Raw genomic sequence first — 22,843 nt, 5'->3', positions numbered from 1 at the left:
GTGGCTGGAGATGAGGGGTTTGGGCTGTGGGAGGGGACTCAGGGCTGAGGCAGAGGGTTAGGGTGCAGGGGTATGAGGGCTCTGGCTGGGGCTGGAGATGAGGGGTTTTGGGTGTTGGAGAGGCTCAGGGCTAGGACAGAGGGCTGGGGTATGGGGGGATGAGGGCTCTGGCTGAGAGTGTGGGCTTTGGGGTAGGGCAGGGCTGAGGATGAGTTTGGGGTGCAGGCAGGCTCCCCTGGGACTGAAGTCAGAGAGAAAGACTCCCCCCAGCCCTCTCCCTGCTGGCAGCAGCGAGCTCTGGGGTAGGGACCCCCTTCTCCCCCCCGGCAGCAAACTCACTCCCCCACTGTCACTGCACGTGCTCCTAGGGCCCCTCTCAGGTCCAGGAATCCCCCTCGCCTCTCCTGTGGTGGGTGCCATGCCGGAGGTGGGGGGGGTCTGCCATCACATGTGCGCCTCCCCCCTGCAGCTGCCCCTCACTGTAGCCTCACTGGGGCTGCCCCTTGCCCAGTGTGGGGCAAGAGCAGTGACTGCGGGCAGGGGGGAGCTGTACCGGTGGAGGGTCCCACTGGAAAATGAAAGGGTCCAATGGGGAAGGGCAGCCTGTCCTGGCAGTAGTGAAGGGGGCACTAGGACTCTGTGGCAGCAGTTAATGCAGGCAGGCACCATGGAGCTGCAGGGGATGGGGAGAGACAAATGCTCTGCTCCAGGACCCAGGGAGATGCATGGGGGCAGCAAAGGGGGGCCGTGGCACACTCAGGGAAGGTGCGGGGGGGCAGCAGGGGGGAGACCCGGCCCCGAACATTCATGAAGCTGGGCTCCTGGACCCTCAATTTTGCTGGAGCCCAGAGGTGGAGTCAGAGAGGGAGAGAATGCTCCATTTTCTTGCTGGTAGCCACTGCACTTTTTCTAACTGGTCCTCCGTAGCTGCCCGTACCTGCTTACTTTCACCTCTGCTTATAACATTCTTTATTAAAAATCGCGTGATCTACTTGTCATGCTCAATTGCCAAGCAGGCAAAAACTTCTAGGCCCATTTGTCACAAAAGACTATTATCGCTCGAGGTGCTGATATGGATCTCCCCTTTGCCCATAGTGTTTGAGCTCCCTGACAGGGCAGAAGGTCTATTGACACACACACTCAGTGAGTTATCGGCTGCAGCTGAGAAGCAGGACAGTCATGTGGGCACATGGTTACTCAGTAACAATGCTTGGACACAGCCAGTTTAGCTTGCACAACATGGAAGCTGACCTGCGATGGGGAAAAATGGGTTTGGTGCCCTTTTTTGGCTTCTTTCTGATGAGGGAAGGGAGGCTGGAAGCTTTGGGTTTTCAGATTATTTTTTGACATGAGAAATTCAGGCCTGGTGTCGCCTGTTTTTGTGGAGGGCTGGGGAAGCAGCTGGGTTCTCTCTAAGAGCTTTGTATTTCCATTAGGAAACGTTACTGTGTCTGAACCTGGCTGGGAGGGCTTGAGTTAGCTGGCACAGTGCTGAAGGCAGCATCCTTAGCTCAGGTTCTCCCCCTCCATAGGAAGAGAAGCCCACAGCTACCCTGGAAGCTGGAGCCCATTAATTCCGAGGGAAACTGATTTTTATTCACTCTGTTTAAAACATGGGGGCTTGTTCATTAACACCTATCTCACACAAACGCTTAATGAACAGTGGTGAAGGAAAACTCCCCTTAGTGGAGAGTCCCTCCATGCCCCAGCCAGGCCTTTTTCTCCAGTGCCCTTCAGTCCGAGGGGCAGCCCCCATTTCAAGTCCCCAAACCCCTCCCTTTGGGGGCTGACCGTTATCCACACCCCCAGCAACCAACCCGCACAAGAAGTTGGCAGCACTTTCAGGGCAGGAAGGATTCACTCCCACAGCAACAGCAGGATGGTTTCCTTCCTTGATCATTTGTTGGAGTCCCTGGTTTGGGGCCTTCCCCGTGTCCCACCTTCTCTCCACGCACCACCCCATTGGCCATGGGAGACTGAGCCCTGCCCCATCTCCAAGCGCTCGGGAAACTCCCTGCTCGCTGCTTTGGCTCCTCCAGGTGAGGGAGACGTCCAGAGAGGAGAGGGACGCGCAGGCTTGGGGGTGCCGCTACTTCTAAGGTAAGGGAAGCGGAACAGCGTCCTCAGCCCTTGTCCCCACCACAGAGACGCCGGGTGTCCTGCTTCTGCCCCTCGTTGTGGATTATCCGTCCAGTGCCTGCTCTGCAGAGCTGGCGGGGGGAGGAGAGCTGGGGGCAGGAGCCCAGCCTGGTGTCTACACTGGAACCCCAGCACCCCGGGAACACGCTGCGGGAGTCGGATCAGGGCGGCAGTGGCTCGTGTGGACAAGGTTCAGCTTTCTCAGCCCGTCCGGCTCTGCTGCTCCTGCGGCGGGTCCCCCCTTTTCCTGCCCCGGCAGAGAGCTGCAGACAGGGAGCGGCGATCCGTTCCTCCCGGCCGGCGGGACGGCTGCTTTCCCGCACCGATCTGGTGTCTTCGCCCCCCCATCTGCTCGCAAGGAGGCTCCACAAAGTCTCTCGCTCCCCGGGCCCAGCGCTCCGGGACGGTCGCTGGCCCCGGCTCCCCGCGCCGGGCTCCGGCTCCGCTTCTCCCAGCGGTTGCGGGGCAGAAGCCGATCCGGTGTGGTGAGGGATACTGCTCCCGTAGGCGTGTGCTACCGGCAGCGCAGTCTGAGACTGTAGACGCTGCTATTGTAGAAAGCTGCTCCCCGCTGTAGCAAGTGCCGACAGGTAGGGCCGGCTTTAGGAAGTGCGGGGCCGATTCGGGGGAATTGGTGGAATTGGCCTAAAGCCGGCCCTGCCGACAGGTAGCAGTTTCTTGCACTGTCTTCTATGTGCAATTGCTACGTGTAGAAATGTGCCATCTGCAGCAGGTAGTGACACGCATTGATTGTAAGAAGCAGCTTCTGTAAAAAGATGCTACTTTCTTTGTACTTGCTTGAAAACTGTTATCGGATTTCTATGCCCTTCTCTCAATCCTATGCCCTTCTCTCAGTCGTTAAGCTTTTGACTAGAAACATATCCATGACATTGCTATGCCCGGCTTATTGGGCGTTATGTCCATCCAGGCTTCATTTCCATAGTTGGTTTATGAGAAGGTCATTAGGCTTGTTACACTGTTAAAGAAAGTGATCAGGATGGTTTTACATGTGAGAATGCATCAAATACCCTTTTTAGCAAAGTTTGACCTTTCCCTGCCTGCTGCGGGTAGCACGGGCCTACAGGCAGCATTTTCACACACGCACATGGGTGGTGTATGAAACTGCAAACTCTAGGGGTGTGATCCCTGTAGCATTGCAATGTGATGAAGCTAATTCAATTGCAGGCAGCAACACATCCCTATAGTTTCCAGTTTCATACTGGTGTGTGCGTGAGAAACTGCTGCCTGTAGGAATTAGCTTCATCACATTGCAGTGCTCTGGGTAGCAGCACAACCCTATATTTTGCAGTTTCTGATTCCTACAGAGAGCAGTTGCACATGCATACAGGTTGGATAAACACAGTCAACAGCCATCTTGCATAAGGTATGTATTGGCTGTTGGATATGTCGTATCCATATCCTAAGCGTCTTTTCATGTAGAATGTAGAGTATAATGTCACACCCCACATGTATGTTTGCTGATCTGCAAATAGTAAAGGAGCATGCACCTTTGGGTGCACACGCTCATGACAATAGTGCAGAGCCATGCAAGCTCCATGAGTCTGTGTGAGATGGCAGACAGTGAGGAGGGCCAGGCAGGTTAGTGGGGTTAGAAAAAACAGGGCCACTCAGAGGGGTGGGCAAATGGGGCAATTTGCCCCAGGCTCCGGACCCTGCAGGGGCCCTCATGAGAATATAGTATTCTATAGTATTGCAACTTTTCTTTATGGAAGGGGTCCCCGAAATTGCTTTGCCCCAGACCCCCTGAATCCTCTGGGCGGCCCTGAGAAAAAAAGGTGTAAACATTATGTATATGTTTATGCGTTATAAGAAGTTTGATCCCCTGGCCACAACCACCCCTGTCTGACTTTTTTGGTACCCAGCACACACTGCCAAACCAAAGCCTCCCAAAATACAGTGCATACATACAAAATACATGGAAAATACAAGTGACATAGTAACCGTAGTGACTCCATGGTGACATAACGTGAGTTAATCCACACTTAAACTGTAGGTACGGCCTTAAGTATATGAAATGTTTGGGAGTATGAGGTTAGCCTACGATTCATTCCAGTGTTTAGGCTCAAGGCATTTGAACTGGCCTTACTGCGCCCTACAGGCTCAGGAACAAAGAGGCACAAAAAAAGATCTCATTTATTTATTACAATTTCTTGACTTGAGGGTGTATGACTCATGCTCCATACGCTGTAAGTAGCACATTTCTACGGGACCAGTATCCTTCACTGCACCAGCAGGTGAATGGGGCTCGGGGTGCAGCCTCCCCCTGGGGGCAGGGCCAGGCTGCGAGCAGGACGGGGCGGCCCCTGCTCCGTGGGGAGGTGCCCGCCTGCTGCCCAGGAGCTGTGCTGGGGGTGCTGGGGGGAAAGTGGGGGCTGCCCACCATGGGGGTGGGGTCCTGTCCGGGGAGGTTCTGGCTGGCGCTGGGGTCCGCCCTGGTCCTCACCCTGCCCCGCAGTGAAGGCAGCCCCTGCCCAAGTGGGATGTCACTTGTGCTGCCGTTCAGCCAGCAGTAGCCCCCAATGAGCCTTCAGCTGCTGAGGGATCCCCAGAGGGCTGCCCAGCTGCCCCTCAGGGGTGGGGGGGGATATCTCAGTGGGTTGAGCATTGGCCTGCTAAACCCAGGGTTGTGAGTTCAATCCTTGAGGGGGCCACTTAGGGGATCTGGGGCAAAATCAGTACTTGGTCCTGCTGGTGAAGGCAGGGGGCTGGACTTGATTACCTTTGGTCCTTTCTAGTTCTAGGAGACAGGATATCTCCAAATATTATATTATTATATCCTCTCCCCCCATTTCTCACATGGGGAAACTGAGGCACAGAGCCTGTGACAGAATTAGAATCAGTCTGGGCCCTGTATCTAGTCCATGGAATCTGCCTCTCAGCTAAACTATTGGGCCGTTCTGTGGGGCGAATGTGAATCCTCTCTTTCCCCCTCTTCAGTCCCCCATTGTGGGAGTCTGACTAGCACAACTGAATAGCATGAGGAACCAGCCACCTGGCTGTGGTTTCTGGCAGTTACATCCAGAGTCAATACTTCCGTTAAATCTGTTGTAGTAATGAATGGTGTCCTTATGCTTTGCGTTGCTTGGAAATAGACGCAGCTGTATAATGCCTATGCATTGGTGTGTATAGTAGGTGTGTGCCCCTCCCTCTGGGTGTGTGTGTGTGTGTGTGTGTAGTGGTTGTGTATCTCTCCCTATGCATTGTGTATCCCTCTTTGCTTTTCCTCTCCTCCACTCCCTATAGCTACACAAGCCTTTTAGCTGGTGAGATTCAGGAATATTAAAATAGCCAAATTTCTGTGGCTCTCAGTAGGAGCAGGATTGAACATTTATATTCATGTTTATGTTTGGTTGTGAGATGTGTAGTCTAGGATGGTGGTTCTCAGCTTTTTCCATACCGGGGTCCCCCTTTCAACCCTGCAATCCCCTGTCCTCTAGCTGGAATCCCTCCTGGCAGGGTGGTCATGCCCACCCATGCTGAGAATTCATGCCCGAAGACACAGACTGGAAACTAATACCTGTGTCCTAAAATTGAAGACCTTTGCTAGTGTAACACCCCAGGGTGTAGATGTAAGCACACAAACTGGGGATTTAAAAGGTTCTTAAATCCGTGTTAACTTGCCCATGTTGCGGGTACCTTATAGTAAGTAGCAACTTAGATAGTAATAAACACTCTGAGCATGCCAGGAATGCTGATAATTTTATTTCCTGGCATTCCTGTGTTCATTGCAGCCTGACTGCTATATTAAGCAAGGGTTTTGTACTGAATTCACTTTTCTGAAAATGGAGGCAGGCAGGTGGGCGGGCATGCTGCGGGGCAACTGGGGTTGTGCAACTCAGTGATTGGGTTCACCTCAAACTTTCCAAACCACAAAGGTCTGATGCCAAGCATGGAAAGGGTCAGGCCACGAGGGGAGATTTGGGGGGAGCTATGAGTGGAAAAAGTGGTGCTAATGAACATTGTCATGTGACTTTAATTCTGGTGCTTCTGAATCTTCACTCTCCCTTGGGTGTGTGCATGTACACACAGAGCTGGAGCAGTGGGTGGGTGGGAAAGCAGCCCGCAGGGTGAAGGCTCTCAAAGGGCCATTCTGTTTCCTGCAGCAGCAGCTTTGCCGGGCAGCCAAAGAGCAGAGTGGCAGCTGCTTGTCACAGCATGCAGTGGGAGGAAGGAGTGCCGAGATGGCCAGGGGTGCTGATGGTGGAGTTGATGTAGAGCCATCTGTGGGGGTGGGGCTCTATTACCACAGGATTCCTGGTGCTTTTGAGACAATCCTTTGATGGCACCTAGCTCATGGCGCATTGAAACCCAAGGGTTAATTACAGCTTTCACTATGGCTCTGAAAACCACAATAGCCTTTGCTGGCAAAACATTATTATCTATGCAGAGCTAAGTTCAAATATCAAACAAAACATTCCTGCAGCGATGACAAGATGTGAGGAGTTGTTGGTCTGCACAGAGCATGAGGAAGGGATGTTGCCAACTCTCTCAGCTTTGTCGCAAGTTTCAGGATATTTGGTGTCTCCGCCTAAAGCCCCAGCTCTGGGAGTCACGTGATGATGTGAGAATTTGATTCCATTTGAAACAGGAAGCTTCTAGCCCAGGGGTTGCCAACCTGAGCCTGAGAAGGAGCCAGAATTTACCAATGTACATTGACAAAGAGCCACAGTAATATGTCAGCAGCCCCCCATCAGCTCCCCCACCCCTCTGCCAGTGCCTCCCACCCACCAGCAGCCCCACTGATCAGTGCCTCCCGCTTGCTCCCCGCACCTCCTGATCAGCTGTTTCACGGCATGCAGGAGGCTCTGGGGGGAGGAGTGAGGGCACTGCAGGCTCAGAGGAGGGGGTGGGAAGGAGTGGAATGGGAGCAGGGCCTGTGGCAGAGCCGGGGGCTGAGCAGTGAGCACCCCCCAGGACATTGGAAAGTTGGCGCCTGTAGCCCCAGCCCCAGAGTCGGTGCCTGTACAAGGAGCCGCATATTAATTTCTGAAGAGCTGCATATGGCTCCGGAACCACAGGTTGGCCACCCCTGTTCTAGCCCTCACAGCTGCAGAGAAAATCCTAAAAATGTGAATACTAAAGATGCAAAAAGCAGATGGCAAATACAAAGACTCCAAAAAGGAATATTTGTCTTAAAAATTAAGATTAAAAAAAAAGTCTTGATTTTAGGGGGCCCTGATCATTGGTTTAGGAACACTCAGGTTGGCAGTACTGATAAGGGCAAAAATTCTCATAATCTGTGTAGCAGATCGGCCAGATCTCCAGTGGCATCATTAAGGTGGTGCCTCTCAAGATCGGAATCTTGTTCCACTGCTTTTCTCCTTTTCCTGAGACTCTTCCTTCACCCCCCCGCCCCCAGTTGATATACAAAATGTAAGGCCCCAATCATCTGCACATGGAATCCTCACTGACTTTAGTAAGAGTTTACTAATGCATCCAGCGGTAGCTTGACACCTTGCAGTGGACGATAGGGCCCAAAGGGCTTGCGTTGACGTCAGTGGGCTTTGGATCACATATCCAGGCCTTGCAGTATTGATTCGTCAGAGACAAAACACCACCCCCAGCTTTGCCAGTTTAGCCTGGCAGAGGGGAGACAGACAAACGCCACCTGGGCTGGATTAACAGCGCCACCCAGCAAACTCGACCTGCAAGCTGGCTGTCTAGCAGCTTGAGAACTCAGCCTCGGGCTCTGTTGTAACTTGCAGTGTGCAGTGGGAGAAATCTTCCAGTCTCAACAACAACACAGCAGAGCTGGAGAGCTTCCTGCAAACCTCCAGGCCAGGGGGAGGGGAAGAAATTGGGACCTAAATAGTTTGGTCCCCTTTCAGTAGTACTTTGGTCTGTGCTTTTAACCAGTGGAAGGAGTTGTCGTTTGTCCTTCGTTCCATCAGTGGTTTGCCCCTGAGCTGTACTGAGAGCCTCCAGATGTCCATGCTGCGTGTCCATGCTGAACGAAAGGGGAACCCCACTCTGAATTAGCTATGCTACTGGGTTCTGCTCCACTGCAACTCTGACATTCCCGCCTCATTCTGAGGCTGCTGTCCCATCATCTTGTCTGCTGGCGGAGCAGCTCGTCCCAAAGGGACTGGACAACCTATGTGACCGTGGCCAAGTCACTTCTCCCCACCCCCCCCATCGGGCCTCAGTTTCCCCTCTCATCTTTTGTCTCTCTTAGCTGTTTTGGTTGTAAACGGTTCCAAATAGGATTGTCTCTCACTGTGGGCTTCTCTATGCTAGAAAAGTGGGTTGAGGTTAGGTTGGAGTGTGTTAACTAACCTCCACTTACCCACAACCCGTCCTCGTGTGGCTGCATTGCAACATCTCTAGCCTTCCCAGAGCAGGTCCAAATGTCCCCATTATTCTAGCGTAGACCCACCCTAGGTTTGTGTACAGCCCCTAGCACAAGGGGCCCCCTGATATCAGTTGGAGCTTCCAGGTACTTCCCATAATACGGATCAATAATTGTGTTGCTCATAGGGCAATTTTTGCATACACACTTGTGCTTCCAGTTGATTGAAATGATGCATTAAAATGTGTTTTGCATGGTGATTTTCTAGCATCTGTGAGTGTGCAAACATTGCAGATCCTGGTGTGTGCACACTGAGACATGGAGGCTCTCCTATTCAATGAGTTGTAGCATTGTGGCCGTAATGGTAATACTCTTAAACATTGACTTGCATAATGATCAACTCTCCTGTGGATGGATATGGTGATGGGATCCGTTTCTGGTGAGGGGAAATCAGAGTTACTGCAATCTTCAAGGCATGTGCGGTGATGGTCTACTGCAGGTGTGGGGAAACTTTTTGGCCCAAGGGCTACATATGGGTATGGAAATTGTATGATGGGCCATGAATGCTCATGAAATTGGGGGTTGAGGTGCAGGAGGGGGTGAGGGCTCCAGCTGGGAGTGCAGGCTCTGGGGTAGGGCCAAAAATGAGGAGTTTAAGGTATGGGAGGTGGTTCCGAGCTGGGGAAGAGAGTTGGGGTGCAGGGAGGGGGTTCTGACTGGGGGTGCAGGCTCTGGGGTGGGGCTGAGAATGAGGGGTTGGAGGTGCAGGAGGGTGCTCCGGGCTGGGATCGAGGGGTTTGGAGGGCTCCAGGTGCTTTCCTCAAGTAGCTCCCGGAAGCAGCAGTGTGTCCCCTCTCCGACTCCTACGCAGAGGGGCAGCCAGTCAGGTCTGCATGCTGCCCCATCTGTCGGTGCTGCCCCCGCAGCTCCCACTGGCTGCGGTTTCAGGCCAATGGGAGTTGCAGGGGTGGTGCTTGGGGGGATGGACATGCCACTGCTTCCCACACGTAGGAGCTGGGGGGATGGACATGCCACTGCTTCCGGGAGCAGTGTGTTACATAGCACCTAGGAGCCCTGGTCAAGGACCAGGACCTCAGTGTGCTAGGTGCTGTCCAAACACAGAACAAAAAGACAGTCAGGACCAGGGGTGAAAGTAACTTACAGGATTTACCTGTACTGCCGGAGTCCTGAGGGGGGCGTGGCCTTATCTGGAATAGGTGGGGCCTCTCAAGTTTTAAAGGCCCTGGGGCACTGGCTGTGGCTGAGAATCAACCCGGGGCTCCCAGCTGTAGAGTTGGCTGGGAGTCCACAGGGTTCACAGGCAAGTTAAAGGGCTCGGGGCTCCAGCCGCCGCGGAGCTCCGGGCCCTTTAAATCCCCACTGCAGCTCCAGCTGGCATTTAAAGGCAGCCGCAGGAGCCCCGAGCCTTGCTGGGCTGGGGCCGGGATTTAAAGGGCCTGGAGCTCCTGCGGCTGCGGGGAGCTCCGAGCCCTTTAAATCCCGGCCCCAGCCCGTCCACCGGAGCCGCGGGCGGGATTTAAAGGGCTGTGGGCTCTCCGTGGCTGTGGGGAGCTCCAAGCCCTTTAAATCCAGGCCGTGGAAGCCGGTGCGGTCCGGCACGGTGTCCTGGCTCTTGCCAGTACGCCAAACCGGACTGTACCAACTTACTTTCACTTCTGGTCAGGACCAAACAGAATAACTGCCCCCACGTTACTGGCTGCATTGCAGTGATTCCTGCTTATGGCAGAGGATGTACGTGCAGTTCAGTCAAGCAGCTAGCAAAGACGTTCTCTGTCCCAGCTCAGTGCCAGTGTAACTGTTTCTGTTGCTGGGTAAATGTAATTCTTTCCTTTGCTGGCCTCAGTGTTAGTCGTGGTTAGAGCCCAAATCATGTTTAGAGCCCGATTTTGGTTCCCTTTGGTAGAATTGTTCACCTAAAGAGCAGGTGCAGTTTTGAGTTGCAGGGACGTACAGTGATGACTGATGCTCTATTAACAACTTAAGGGCTCTCGCTAAAGTCAGTGGGAATTTTGCAGCTAGTATACTGCTAGAGAGGCAGTGTAGCCTAGTGGCTAGAGCACTGGCCTGGGACTCAAAGGACCTACATTTATTCCTGGCTCTGCTACTGTCCTGCTGGGTGTCTTTGGGCAAGTCACTTCACAGCTCTGTGCCTCAGTTTCCCCATCTGTAAAATGGGGATAATGATACCTCCTCTGTAAAGCACTTTTGATGAAAAGTCCAAGACAAAGCTGGGAATTTTATTGCTAAACAGCATTATCTGACACGCTGAGATAGGTTATGGCATATACTAGCTTAACTTTCTTTATTAGTAATGGAAGGAGAATCCTACTCCATCTGAGAGCCGTTGATCAAAATGAGTGAAGTCCTGACTCATATTTGTGCCACGCCTTAGCTGAAGGCTACACAGACCAGCCAGGCATTTTACCAAGCGAGGTTACTATGGAGATATCCCTGAACTTTAAAAATAATAATAATAATAATAAATAAATCCATTAGGTAATTTGTGGTTTTTGCTCCAGAAACTTTGGGTGGCCTTTTTTTTTTTTTTTTTTAAGTATGTCAAAACATCCACTGTAGTGGGGGATGGGAGGTGAATAGTCTCTGGGGTTTGTACTTGTGTCTCCTAGGATAAGAGTCACAACCACTCACGTGACAAATGTAGATGAAAACTTGTTATGTGTCTGAATTATTGAAACAAGCCATCAGGTGACTTAAAATGCAGCAACAGTCAGGGGAAAGAATGAAATAAAACAGCACCTTCTTATTGCTCCAAGCTGGTCTGCCCATTTCACTGACACAAACCATCTTCTACAGCTCAGAGCTGGAGCGTGCTGCATTCTGTTCTGCCTAATGCACGATGCTGAATTTCTCTCACATGCTGTTTGCTCCGGTTCCTGAACCTTGCTTGTCCGTATTGGTTTAAAGCAATTGCAATTCCTCCAGGCAGAGACTTTGTCTTGCTATGTGACTGTAAAGTGTCCCTCATCCCTGTAGCACTATAGAAATAATAATTAGAGTGCTAGCAAATCTCGGGTTGCAAAATCTTCATTCCGGCAAGCAGGAAGAAGAGAGTCAGTGGGGCTTCTCTTTCCTTTCTTCCGATTGAGTTTTCAATTTGGCAGAAGTCTTGATTTGCAAAGATAACGAACTTGACGTGTTCTTATTTGCAGACTGAATATGGAGCTTCGATGCTATTTATGTCTGCAACTATAACTGTGTGTTACCACTTACTGATACGAATCTATTTCCAACTGCTATGGGCGGAGGAAAACATTGTAATGGAAAAGTATTTGACAAAAAGAAGAACCTAAAGCTGACTACTCTACGTGCAGCTCTATCTTTTGCTTCTTATACACTGCACAGGGCCGGGTTCTGATTTCTGGAACAGTGATGTATAGCCAGAGTCACTTCCTTGACTTCAGGGGCGTTACTCTGGACTTCCACCAATGGCACAGATTTGGTGTTTAGGATATTGGAACTGGCTTTACACTTTATCAGAACTGGCAGCCATTAAAAAAATGCATAAATAAATCAGAACACAGTTTGTGGAAAGGCTGAAATCTTGTTACCTAACAAAGATTCAGTAAGGGTTTGGCTACACTGGAGAGTTACAATGCTGGTGGTGGCTTTACAGTGCTGTAACTCACTCACCGTCCACACTGGCAAGGCACAGCGCTGTATTTCCCTGGCTACAGCGCTGGTTGTACTCCACTTCTACAAGAGGAATGAAACTGTCAGTACAAAAATCATCTCAAGTGCAAATTATAGTTATTTGGAAAATGACAGCCAATAGAAACACAGATATTACGGCCTCTCAGATTTTTTTCATACTGTCGATCTGGGAGATCCATTAATTAAAAGGACTCACCTCTGTTGGAAAGACAGAAATTCAGCCATGCTTGTTCTCTTACTGTGGCCCTGATTCAGCAATATACATGTGCTTAATTCTGAGATCATTGGGATTACTCTGGTGTTTAAGGATGTGCTGAATCAGGACTTGTATAACTGAATAAGCTGCTGTACATGACTGCTATGTGTTTGTACAGTATTTCCTTAACTGAATTTTAAGCCCCCACAGATGATACACTTCAGATTGGTGTCCATCTCTCCAGGAAAGATAACTGTATTGATTCAAGTCCCGTACAGCAACGCCCTTGCCAACAAAATGGCCCTTGCATGCATATCTCATAATGTAGCAACTCTCCATTTAAATTGCAGTCTTGAGCACTGAAGATTCCAGTGATGATTAGCCTCCTTCCCATTAAGATTTAATATAGAGAATAACAACATTGTCTAAATAAAGGGGCACTAATTTTAAACATCAATCCAGGTACAGCAGTGTAACATCTAGTATGGTACTGATATCTCCCCATTTAATATTTAGCTAACAATGTTTCATATAGATGTCATTAGTCCTTGGGGTAGTTAAGAGACATTCTCTCTGGAAATAGCAATGCTTTGAGGTGAAAGTTGGCAAGCAAGACATAGGGGATAGATTCTTCAGGACGTATTAAATATAAACTCGTGTGACTTTTAAAAATGCAATGCTGAGATCTGTATCTTGTAGATGGAATGTGGGGAAAATAAGTATTAACTGTCTCCTTTGTCTTTGTTTCAGGAAAATGGCAGACGGTTTTTCTGTAAGTCCTGACTTTTTAAACAAAATTCATGATCTTTGAGCATTATAAACGATGTTGCCTTGTACTAAAGCGTACAGTTTCTGTGGAAGCTAGAATTCCTCATCTTTTCTAAGCTGTATAAAACTCCTCAAAACTAAATTCAGCTCTTAATCTGTACATTTAGTGCTGAAATAATCCCTCCTCCACATCTCAGGTTGGGCATCCAAAATCACTGGCTGCTCATGAATATTTAGGGTTGTGTGCACTATCCCTGCTCTCATTGACTTCAATGAGAAGATTTTCATTGGTGTCAGTGGGAGTGGGACCAGGCTCGTGGCCATTATTCTGGCTTTCAATTGTACGTTTATTACCATAAACACAACACATTGCAGCTTGCTAGAGCGTGATGCTTCCCAGGGTTGTGAAACTCCTTGCTACCACTTGCCCTTAGCGTGAGGGAGTCTTGTCTGTGCCTACTCTGGATCAGCTCCCTGATTCCAATGGCCTCTTGCAACGCAAGCTGCCTTCCAGGTCTCTGCAGGCCTTGTGTTCTCTGGACAGGTGAATCCTCATGGTGTGTCCCTCTGAAGTGCCCAGTCCCTGATCCACTGAACACTCACAGAACTCTGAGGTCCTCTACTCCCAAGGGAATAGCACATGCCAGCTTACAAGATTCAACTCTGGATCATCAATCTGCTGAAAACACAGCGCTTAGATATATTTATAGTGAAAACAAGTTTATCATCGAAGAGCGGATAGTAACTAAGAATAGTGGAAACAAATGGTTACATATAAAACAAAATTATAACATGCTTTCTAGTTAAACTTAACTCACAAGACTTTTCCTGTCTCAACAGGATAGCTTAACTCCAAGTCCTTTTCCTACTGTTTTCAGCCAGAATGGCTGAAATCCCGTTTCAAAAGGTCAAGTCTATTGGCAATGTGCCTTCACAGACTGAAGGCTGCCAGAGCATCTTTCTGCACCCTCCCCCATCAAACATACCATAACAGATCTTTGAGATTCATCTGAAAACTGGGATCCCTCCTCAATTTGCCTCTTCCTGTTAATTTCCTTCTGAAGTCTCCACAACCTCTTTATTAGCATTTGACTCAGTGTGTTAATAGACTTCTACTGTAAGACACACAATGGTCCAGCGGGGAGATGAACATCTCCTCTTCCTGTCTGGAGAAATTTGCCTCAAGGGACGCTGCCTAGAGAGCATAATTTGCTACATATGTGTGTAACTCTTCACATGTTCCATACATACATCCCATGATGATGATGATGACCAGTGTGCCACAGATTTTTCATTAGAGACCTTACGTGACATTATTTTGGCAAACCCGGGGGATCCCTGAGCCCTCTGCCAGTTGGCATCCAAAGTCTTTGGGTCATATAGAGACACCCCAGAGTAGCCTGTACTCCAAGCCAATGTCCCCTTCTTTCTAACTTTCCTAGGGCTCTCTCTCCAATCCCACTCTGAACCTCAAGGCTCTGTCCAGTGACAGGCCAGATCCTGTAGTTCGTGAAACACATTCCAAACCCTCTCTCCTGGACAAGAAGTAGAATGATAATGACCCTGCTGTATGATGTTCTGGTCTCTGCCTGTCCTCTCTCCCCATAAAGCACCAAGAGACACAAGCATGTAAGGAATCAAAACAGACTCACGTTGGCTGGCAGGATGCAATGGTAGCATACTGACGATGTTTTGTCTTCCTTCCAGTTATCTGATGCTTTATCTGGAGCCGGTAACACAAACCCAAGTGCTCCTCCAAACCAAGGCTGGCCTGCTGGTCCCTGGGGAAATCAACCTGCTGGTCCTGGAGCCTACCCTGGAGCGCCGGGGGCCTACCCTGGAGTGCCGGGGGCCTACCCTGGAGTGCCGGGGGCCTACCCTGGAGTGCCGGGAGCCTACCCTGGAGCGCCGGGGGCCTACCCTGGAGTGCCGGGGGCCTACCCTGGAGTGCCGGGAGCCTACCCTGGAGCGCCGGGGGCCTACCCTGGAGCACCACCTGCCCCTGGACAACCCCCAAGTGGACCTGGAGCACCTCCTACTGCACCACAATTTGGAGCTGGATTTGGATTTGTCCCTCAGCCAGGGGGACCTACTGCGCCACTGGTGACAGCTATATAATTTTCTCAGACAATCTGCAGTGCCTGATAGGTTGAGAACAGGAGGGACCTGGCTGACCGAGAGTGCAGTAGACAGAGTATGAATTAGGAACCGGAGCACTTGGGGCTCAATCTTGCAAGGTGCAGAATCTTTCCTGGAAGGTGCAAAGTGCCCCCCTGTCTCCCAGCGTCCGCAGGCATTGAGAGTACTCAGCCCCCTACAGGATCAGGCCCATAGTGCTGTCACCCGCCCTTTAGAGCGCTAGTGTTACTGCCTGGAAGGTGAACGTGTCAGTGTGCGTCCCTGGTCCTTCATGGTGAGTAAGGAGATGTTACAGAGCTGGGATCTTGCTGGAAGAAACTGATCGCTCTGAAAAACACCACGCTCCTTGTTGTCACCTTGCATCTAAATTGTTCCTGAGGAACAATCCACTATTGCAATATCTAAAGCAAACTTCCCAGAAAATATCAGTTATTCCCTTTTGTTCCAGGCAAACTTGTTTCCTTGACAGAGATCTTAAGTCATTAGCTCCCAGTTACATTTACATTGTAAAGCACCAGTAACTGAGAAGCCTTCAGTCAGTGTCTCTTTAACACTAGGGAGGGGCAAGAGGGGCTCATGGGTAGCTTTCCTGCATGAGTCAGACAGCTGGGTGTCTTGCAGTCTCCTGAGGAGCCTGTTGTGTTCCTCTGATCACAGTCAAGTTATGAGACCTTAGGATTTGTCTGTGTATTTTTATAAATGTGGTTTTAAGTGTTGGCTGCGAGTCTGGTTCTTGCTAATGAAACGTCCATGTTCTTTCACAGAGAGTCCCCTTTGACTTGCCCTTGCACACCGGCCTTGTGCCTTGCTTCTTGATCACCATCGTGGGGACGGTGAATCCAAAACCCAAAAGGTAAAGTGAGCTGGAGCAGTGGGTGTCCCCAACGGAGCCAGGGGCACGCTGCCAGGAGGAGAGCGCTGTGTTACCGATGGGCTAGATTGTGCTTTGCTCTGCGCCCCCATGCGGGAGCAGAAAGGAGAGGAAGAACCCACCGGACAGCTGGCAGGGGCGTGTGTGTGAGGGTGCAGTCGTCACTGGGTGCTGGTCGCTCCCATCAGGGATAGGGCATGGGTGCAACCGTGTCTCTGTCCTTATTGATGTGGGGGCCAGCATAAGGGCTGCCACTATTTCCTGCTGGTATAGGCCAGCATTGAATTACTGTCCCACTCTGGGCAGGGATGGACGACTGAGCCTCTGAGGCGTCCACGGCTACTCCTGGATGGGTGCAGCTCACACCACAGCCCATGCCCAAGGCGGTGCCTAAAGGCACAGGTCGGCCCTGTCGACTCACCCCAGGGGATTGAAGGTGTTGCTATGACAATTCAGAGTGGAACTGTAAAAGCAGCAAAGAATCTTGTGGCACCTTATAGACTAACAGACATTTTGGAGCATGAGCTTTCGTGGGTGAATACCCACTTCGTCGGATGCATGCATCTGTCCCTCAGCCAGGGGGACCTACTGCGCCACTGGAGGATGCATGCATCCAACGAAGTCGATATTCACCCACGAAAGCTCATGCTCCAAAACGTCTGTTAGTCTATTAGGTGCCACAAGACTCTTTTCTGCTTTTACAGATCCAGACTAACACGGCTACCCCTCTGATACTTGATAGAGTGAAACTGTATTTTTAGCTGTGGCTAAAGCCTTCTCCAGCTGGATTTTGGTTAACGGCAGAGAAGCAGGGGGTGTAGTAATTGAATTTGCACTAGATTTTGGTGAGAACAAAGCTCCACTTGACCTTTGTGCCCCAGAGCGGCTCCCCTAACACCACACTGGGGAGCATCACACAGACATGCCAGGGCCCCAGTGCAGCACTCGGGAGTAACCCCACTGGACAGGCTGATCAGATCAGAGAGGCCCAGGCTTAGCATCTGGGGACAGGAGATTACTCTGAGCCTGGTGGGTGGGAGGCTCCAACTCACTCAGTTGCTGTCCTGGAAGCCAACCCTGGGCAGGAGGCAGCCCGCTGCTGCTGCAGCCAGGTGCTCTCCCAAGCAGCATCTGCTTCCTGATGAATTCCAGTGTGTCTTTTTATTAAGCAGAAGTTTCTCAAACTGTCCCTTATACATGCAAACTGGCCTGTGGAAGGTGCTACAGAAGCAGCCATTCAGATGTGGGGTTCACAGGGGAAGCCATGAGTATGGGGCAGGGACAGTCAGCCAGTCAGAGTGCAGTTTGTAGTGTGCTGTGTTTGTCATTTTAGACACTGTGACAAAGTTCCTCTTCTACCTTGGTGGGTCCTGTGTTTATTGGCAGAGTTTGCTCACCTCAGTGATCTTCCCCACAGTCTGGGTCAACTCTTCCTGTGTCTGATCAGGAGTTGGGAGGTTTGGGGGGAACCTGGGCCCGCCCTCTACTCTGGGTTCCAGCCCAGGGCCCTGTGGATCGCAGCTGTCTATAGTGCCTCCCGTAATAGCTGCATGACATCTACAACTCCCTGGGCTACTTCCCCATGGCCTCCTCCAAACACCTTCTTTATCCTCACCACAGGACCTTCCTCCTGGGGTCTGATAACGCTTGTACTCCTCAATCCTTCAGCAGCACAGCCTCTCCCTCTCAGCTCCTTAAGCCTCTTGCTCCCAGCTCCTCACACACACTTCCACTCCTCTGGCTCTCCCCTCCCTGACTGGAGTGAGCTTCTTTTTAAACCCAGGTGCCCTGATTAGCCTGCCTTGATTGCCTGCAGGTGTTCCAATTAAGGTAGACAGGCTGATTAGTTCTAGCAGGTTCCTGATTACTTTAGTGCAGCCCCTGCTCTGGTCACTCAGGGAACAGAAAACTACTCATCCAGTGACCAATATATTTGCCTTCTACCAGACTCCTGTACCCCACTGCCTGGGTCTGTCACAACACACAGACAGCAAATGTGAAAAACTGGGACAGGGGTGTGGGGCAATAGGAGCCTATACAAGAAAAAGACCCAGAAATCAGGACTGTCCCTATAAAATCGGGACACCTGGCCACCCTAGACACACAGGGAGTTGCTGACATGCTAAATCAGTGAAAGCAGGACCCCAGGCTGTGTGTTTCATTACAACCGTAAAACTTGACTTGCTCCTCTGCTTTCTGTGACTAAAGGCGACTGCTGTAGGAAATAGCCTACGAGCTGTGCGGCAATATGGTTCAGGGGTTGTGGAAAAAGAAGTTATCTATCTCTTGCAGATTTTCACTGGATTTCAAGAAAGGGCATGACATCGCCTTCCACTTTAATCCCCGCTTCACCGAGGAGAACACACCAGTCATTGTCTGTAACTCAATGATTCAGAATAACTGGGGAAAGGAGGAGAGAATCGCTCCCAGGTTTCCATTTGAAGCTGGCAAACCTTTTAAGGTATAAACTAAACTTTACCCAGCAGGCCTGGTATACCTGGTGCTACACAAACTTTAAATGTGTATGTTCTAAATATCCACTCCTAAATGCCATATACTGGACAGGAGTGTTCACTGACTTCAGTGCCCCGTTGCAAAAAGGGCACCACCGTGGTATGAACTGGCCCTTGTCTTTAGCAATCTAGGTGAATGGGCATAAACAAGAAGCTGCCCTTTCAGCCCATCCTTCCAGCAGCCCTGGGAGGCTCACCTGGCTATTGTCTGTTTTGGTGAACAGAGGCCTTAAATGGCCAGGACTGTCATGCTGGTACCTTTGAACAGCACTAAATTCAAAAGCCACATGCGTGTTAAATTCCTTCTGATGCCAAGACTGTGTAAAAGCAATAGCAGTAGCTGCTCCGTGGTGCAGTGTGGCAGATATGGGTCCTTACCCGCCAGGGCTGGCCATAGAGGACAAGCCAAGGGCCATAGAGCAAAGGCTTTGCTGCTTGCACAAAGGAGAAAGTCCAGTGAGTCTGGTTATAAAGAAACCTGCTTTAGTAAGGGGCATGTTAAGGTGAGTCTTACCTTAATTGGCAAGGTCATAAAATGTGTCCGTTCCCTAACTTTCTTAACTGCTCCTGCTAAGGCTCAGGGCATAGCTTTTACTCTCTCAAAACTCCCCCCCCCCCCATTCATGTTGCCTCTCTTAAAGAGTTACTAATTGGGCTGTAATCATAGCCTGATAGTAGAGATCAGGGAGGTCTCCCAGCAGACCACAGGGAAAGCCAGCTGATGCAGAAAACTGCTTGTCAAGGAACACTTTCTACAGAACACTTAAGTGCAGGGATCAGCAACCTTTGGCATAGGGCTTGCCAGGGTAAGCAGCCTGGCAGGCCGGGCAGCTTTGTTTACCTGCCATGTCCCCAGGATCAGCCAATTGGGGCTCCCGCTGGCCGCGGTTTGCCGTTCCAGGCCAATGGGGGTTGCGGGAAGCGACATGGGCTGATGGATATGCTGGCCACCCTTCCTGCAGCCCCCATTGACCTGGAACAGCAAGCTACAGCCAATGGGAGCCGCAATCAGCTGAACCTGGGGACACAGCAGGTAAACAAACTGGCCTGGCCCATCAGGCTGCTTACCCTGGCAAGCCACGTGCCAAAGGTAGCTGATCCCTGGTCTAGTGTTTGGTCAAAGCCAGGCTGACAAGGTAAAGGTGCTGCAACCTCTCAAGGGTTAGCAGGTCCTTGCTGCTCATACAGAGGCTGGTGCAGAGTATCAAAGGGGTGTGCCTTCACCCCACCTGGCTAGCTACTACAGGGAAAAGTCTCTACTATAGGTAGCAAATGTCCTGTTACCATTGATTTGTACTTTGAGTATGGTGGATAAAAAAACAAGGCCTGAAGCTTGGAGTATTTTTTTTTTCCCCTTCCCTGGCTGGTGAAACAGCTCCCCAGTTTACACATCACTACTGGAACGTATGGAAGTAGAGTTACAGGCTCCAGGGCCCCTGCTCACTCAATGTTTAAAACAGCCTTGCAAAGCTCTACTCGACCCAGGCAAGTAAAACAGCAGGTTGTTGAGCAGGTGTCTGGACTGCTACATATTCTTGACCATTTTACCAAGGAATTAACTCCCAGGGTAAGGTGCAGTGGTAGAGGTGGTGGACAAGACTCAAGCAAGTGTTACTGAATTAGTCCTTATAAGGGAGAAGGGACTGAACAAACACTTGGCTTCAATTAGGGAAAAGAGATGCAGGATTAAGTGCTTGTAAAAGGTATCAGAGCCTGACAGTGAGGTCCCCTGTCCACAGAACTGGCCCAGCTTGGATGTCAGCCTCACTGCAAAGCTTTCCCACCAGCTCTGGAGGGACGATGGCTCATGAGGGATACTTTAATCTGAGTCTTTGGTCAGGGGAATGGCAACAGAAAGGCAAATTGTCTATTGCAAAAAAAAAATAAAAATAAAAATAAAAATAGCCATTACCCTCCTACTGCCAACTTGTTTCACATGCACTGTTAGCAGATGCCAGTGTGACAATGGTATTAGCCTAGGCTTGATTCAGAACAGTGGCCATAGTCCCTCTAGCCTGAGACCTAGTCCCTGAAACAAATGCAATGTTAAACTCATCTGTTTGACTCACATTTTTCAGATTCACATTCTGTGTGAGACAGATCATTTCAAGGTAGCTGTCAATGATGCTCACTTGCTGCACTTCAACTACCGGCTGAAGAACCTGAATGAAATCACCACACTCTGCATTAGTGGGGACATCTCTCTCACCAGTGTTACAGCTGCTATGATAGGAGTGGGGTTTTTGTAGTGCAACCTTCACTCCAAGAAACATACTCCAGCCATTTCTTGAATAGCAGTTAGCCTTTAAAAAAAATTGCTGGCTTCATTTATCCTTTGTACAATAAACTTTAATAAAAATACTTGTACTAGAAGTGAAATTTATTTCCATGTTATTTAAAGAGAGTATCAGAAAATGGGTACAAAAAGCTTTCCTAGCAAGCCACCGAAGTTTAAATATGGCAAGAATTTAGGTAATGCATATTAAAGGCCAGAAGGGGTGTCTACCAAAGGACAGAACAGATGAACTAGAGCTTTAGCGTAGGCCCACCCAGAGAAATGAGAACCTCATTGGGAGAACAGCCTGATGCTTGTGACCATTGATCCCAGGAGTAAAACAAACAGCCAGGTCCACTTTCTTTGCTTCTACGGGAAGCATAACTGGAGCATTCACTAACCCCCTACTTGAACTCAATTTAGAAGGAAGCCTACAGCAAGATGGACTGCAATGTTTTGGCCACGTAAAGCACAATACCGCTCTCCACTCACCCCTGTTAGCTGAAGATATTAGGAATAAATTAGGCTTAAGAAAAGTTACTCTAGAATTGCAGCTATGGGGCAACAAAAAAAAAACAAAAAAAAAAATCAAATCTGGAAAGACCTTTTCAGACAAGCTAAAAGCTTAAGCATGTCCAAAAACTAATTTTATCTACTCCTGCAGCATTTAAAACTAATGAAATTTAAATGGTAAGTCTTAAAGTTGAAGATAAAAGTTAATTAAAAGTTGCAGCAGTCCAGCCTGACCTAGCTTATTTGAAAAAAAAGATGCAAGTATCCTCCTTCTAATGGTCCCTCTTCTCTGACAAGTTGAGGCTGAGAGAACAAGACAGGTTACACTTGAAAAGCATGAGGTTCAATAGTAACCTTAATGGGCCATCAAGCAGGCTAAGCATAGCTAACGCCCACTTGTCTGGGATCTTTTCCAGTAACAGCACAAGTTTGAAAGATATACAGTATACAGCCAATATTCATAACTTAGCTACAAAAATGATAGACATACAGACAGCATAATCATAACCCGTAACCAAGGACCATCAGCTACACAGTTGACCCATCGAGAGAAGGCAGTTACGCCTTGTGACTCTGCAGAGTGTGCAGAAACTGGCCCATGTGACTCCAGACTCCATTTTAATAGTAACCTAGTTTACAAAACATGTGGAATAAAAACTGAGTTGAAAACTTGATTAATTCTTCCACTTAGGATAATGAGGTCCTAGCTCCTTTCAACTCCATACTATGAGCTAGTTAAATATGAATTCCTTTAAGTGGAGAGGATTTTCCAGGAAGGGGAATCTTCTGAATAGAGACTACTACACCAAGCAGCAGCATGGGAAACTGGTAGTACAGCTGGTATGTAGTGAACTGAACAGTAAGAATATTATGTGGGGCACTACATTCCTAATACATTACTTTCAGCTGGGAGAAATTACTCAGGTGGATTTGATTTAAAATCACTAGTCAGGAAGACTCAGTTTAATCATAGTTTTCTACAGAAAAGTGCATTCTTGTTGGTTGTTATAACCTTAATACATATTCTTCACAACTCAGAGATAAATGTAGGTTTCATTTTTAGAAGGTACACGATACATTTTTAAACAGTGATTTATTTTGAAAACTTTTCAGGTTAGTTTTACAGCTACATCAGAAAATAAATGACTGTTTAGTTATTTCATTTGCCACAGGTAATTGAAGCAGATATTTATGAAGGCATTTAGGGAGATGAACTCTCTCCAGTTCAACAGGTTAATCATTAATATTTGGAGGATTTTCTTGCCATGCTGTATGAGGAGATCACCACCAGACAGATATTGAAATTGTTTTATTTAACTGAAACAACGTTAAGTATTCTGGATGTTTTTGTTCAACAGCAAACAATATTTTAACAAAACAAGCATATGTCCCTCACTTCTCACATTTATCTCCAGACCTCTTCTTG

General features: G+C 49.3%; 1 protein-coding gene across 1 annotated transcript; it reads left to right on the top strand.

The window, feature by feature from the left end:
- The first annotated feature begins 2,022 nt into the window (after nucleotides 1-2,022).
- Nucleotides 2,023-21,002, top strand: LGALS3 (galectin 3). The gene is made up of 6 exons (XM_032770381.2): nucleotides 2,023-2,100; nucleotides 13,089-13,110; nucleotides 14,814-15,209; nucleotides 16,010-16,098; nucleotides 18,409-18,577; nucleotides 20,708-21,002. Exons 2-6 carry the CDS (start codon nucleotides 13,093-13,095, stop codon nucleotides 20,876-20,878), a joined length of 843 nt encoding a protein of 280 aa, XP_032626272.1. The 5' UTR covers nucleotides 2,023-2,100; nucleotides 13,089-13,092; the 3' UTR covers nucleotides 20,879-21,002.
- Nucleotides 21,003-22,843: the final 1,841 nt, after the last annotated feature.

This window comes from Chelonoidis abingdonii, chromosome 4 (assembly GCF_003597395.2).
Source record: "Chelonoidis abingdonii isolate Lonesome George chromosome 4, CheloAbing_2.0, whole genome shotgun sequence".
NCBI lineage: Eukaryota > Metazoa > Chordata > Testudines > Testudinidae > Chelonoidis > Chelonoidis abingdonii.
The sequence above is the reverse complement of the archived record's forward strand: the minus strand, read 5'-3'. Positions and strand labels throughout refer to the sequence as shown.

What these genes read in the sequence shown, in the direction of transcription:
- LGALS3 (XM_032770381.2), top strand. An exon ending in GGGGACCTACTGCGCCACTG is followed by an intron (nt 15,210 to 16,009) that starts GTGACAGCTATA and finishes GTTCTTTCACAG; the next exon opens with AGAGTCCCCTTTGACTTGCC. An exon ending in GTGAATCCAAAACCCAAAAG is followed by an intron (nt 16,099 to 18,408) that starts GTAAAGTGAGCT and finishes TATCTCTTGCAG; the next exon opens with ATTTTCACTGGATTTCAAGA.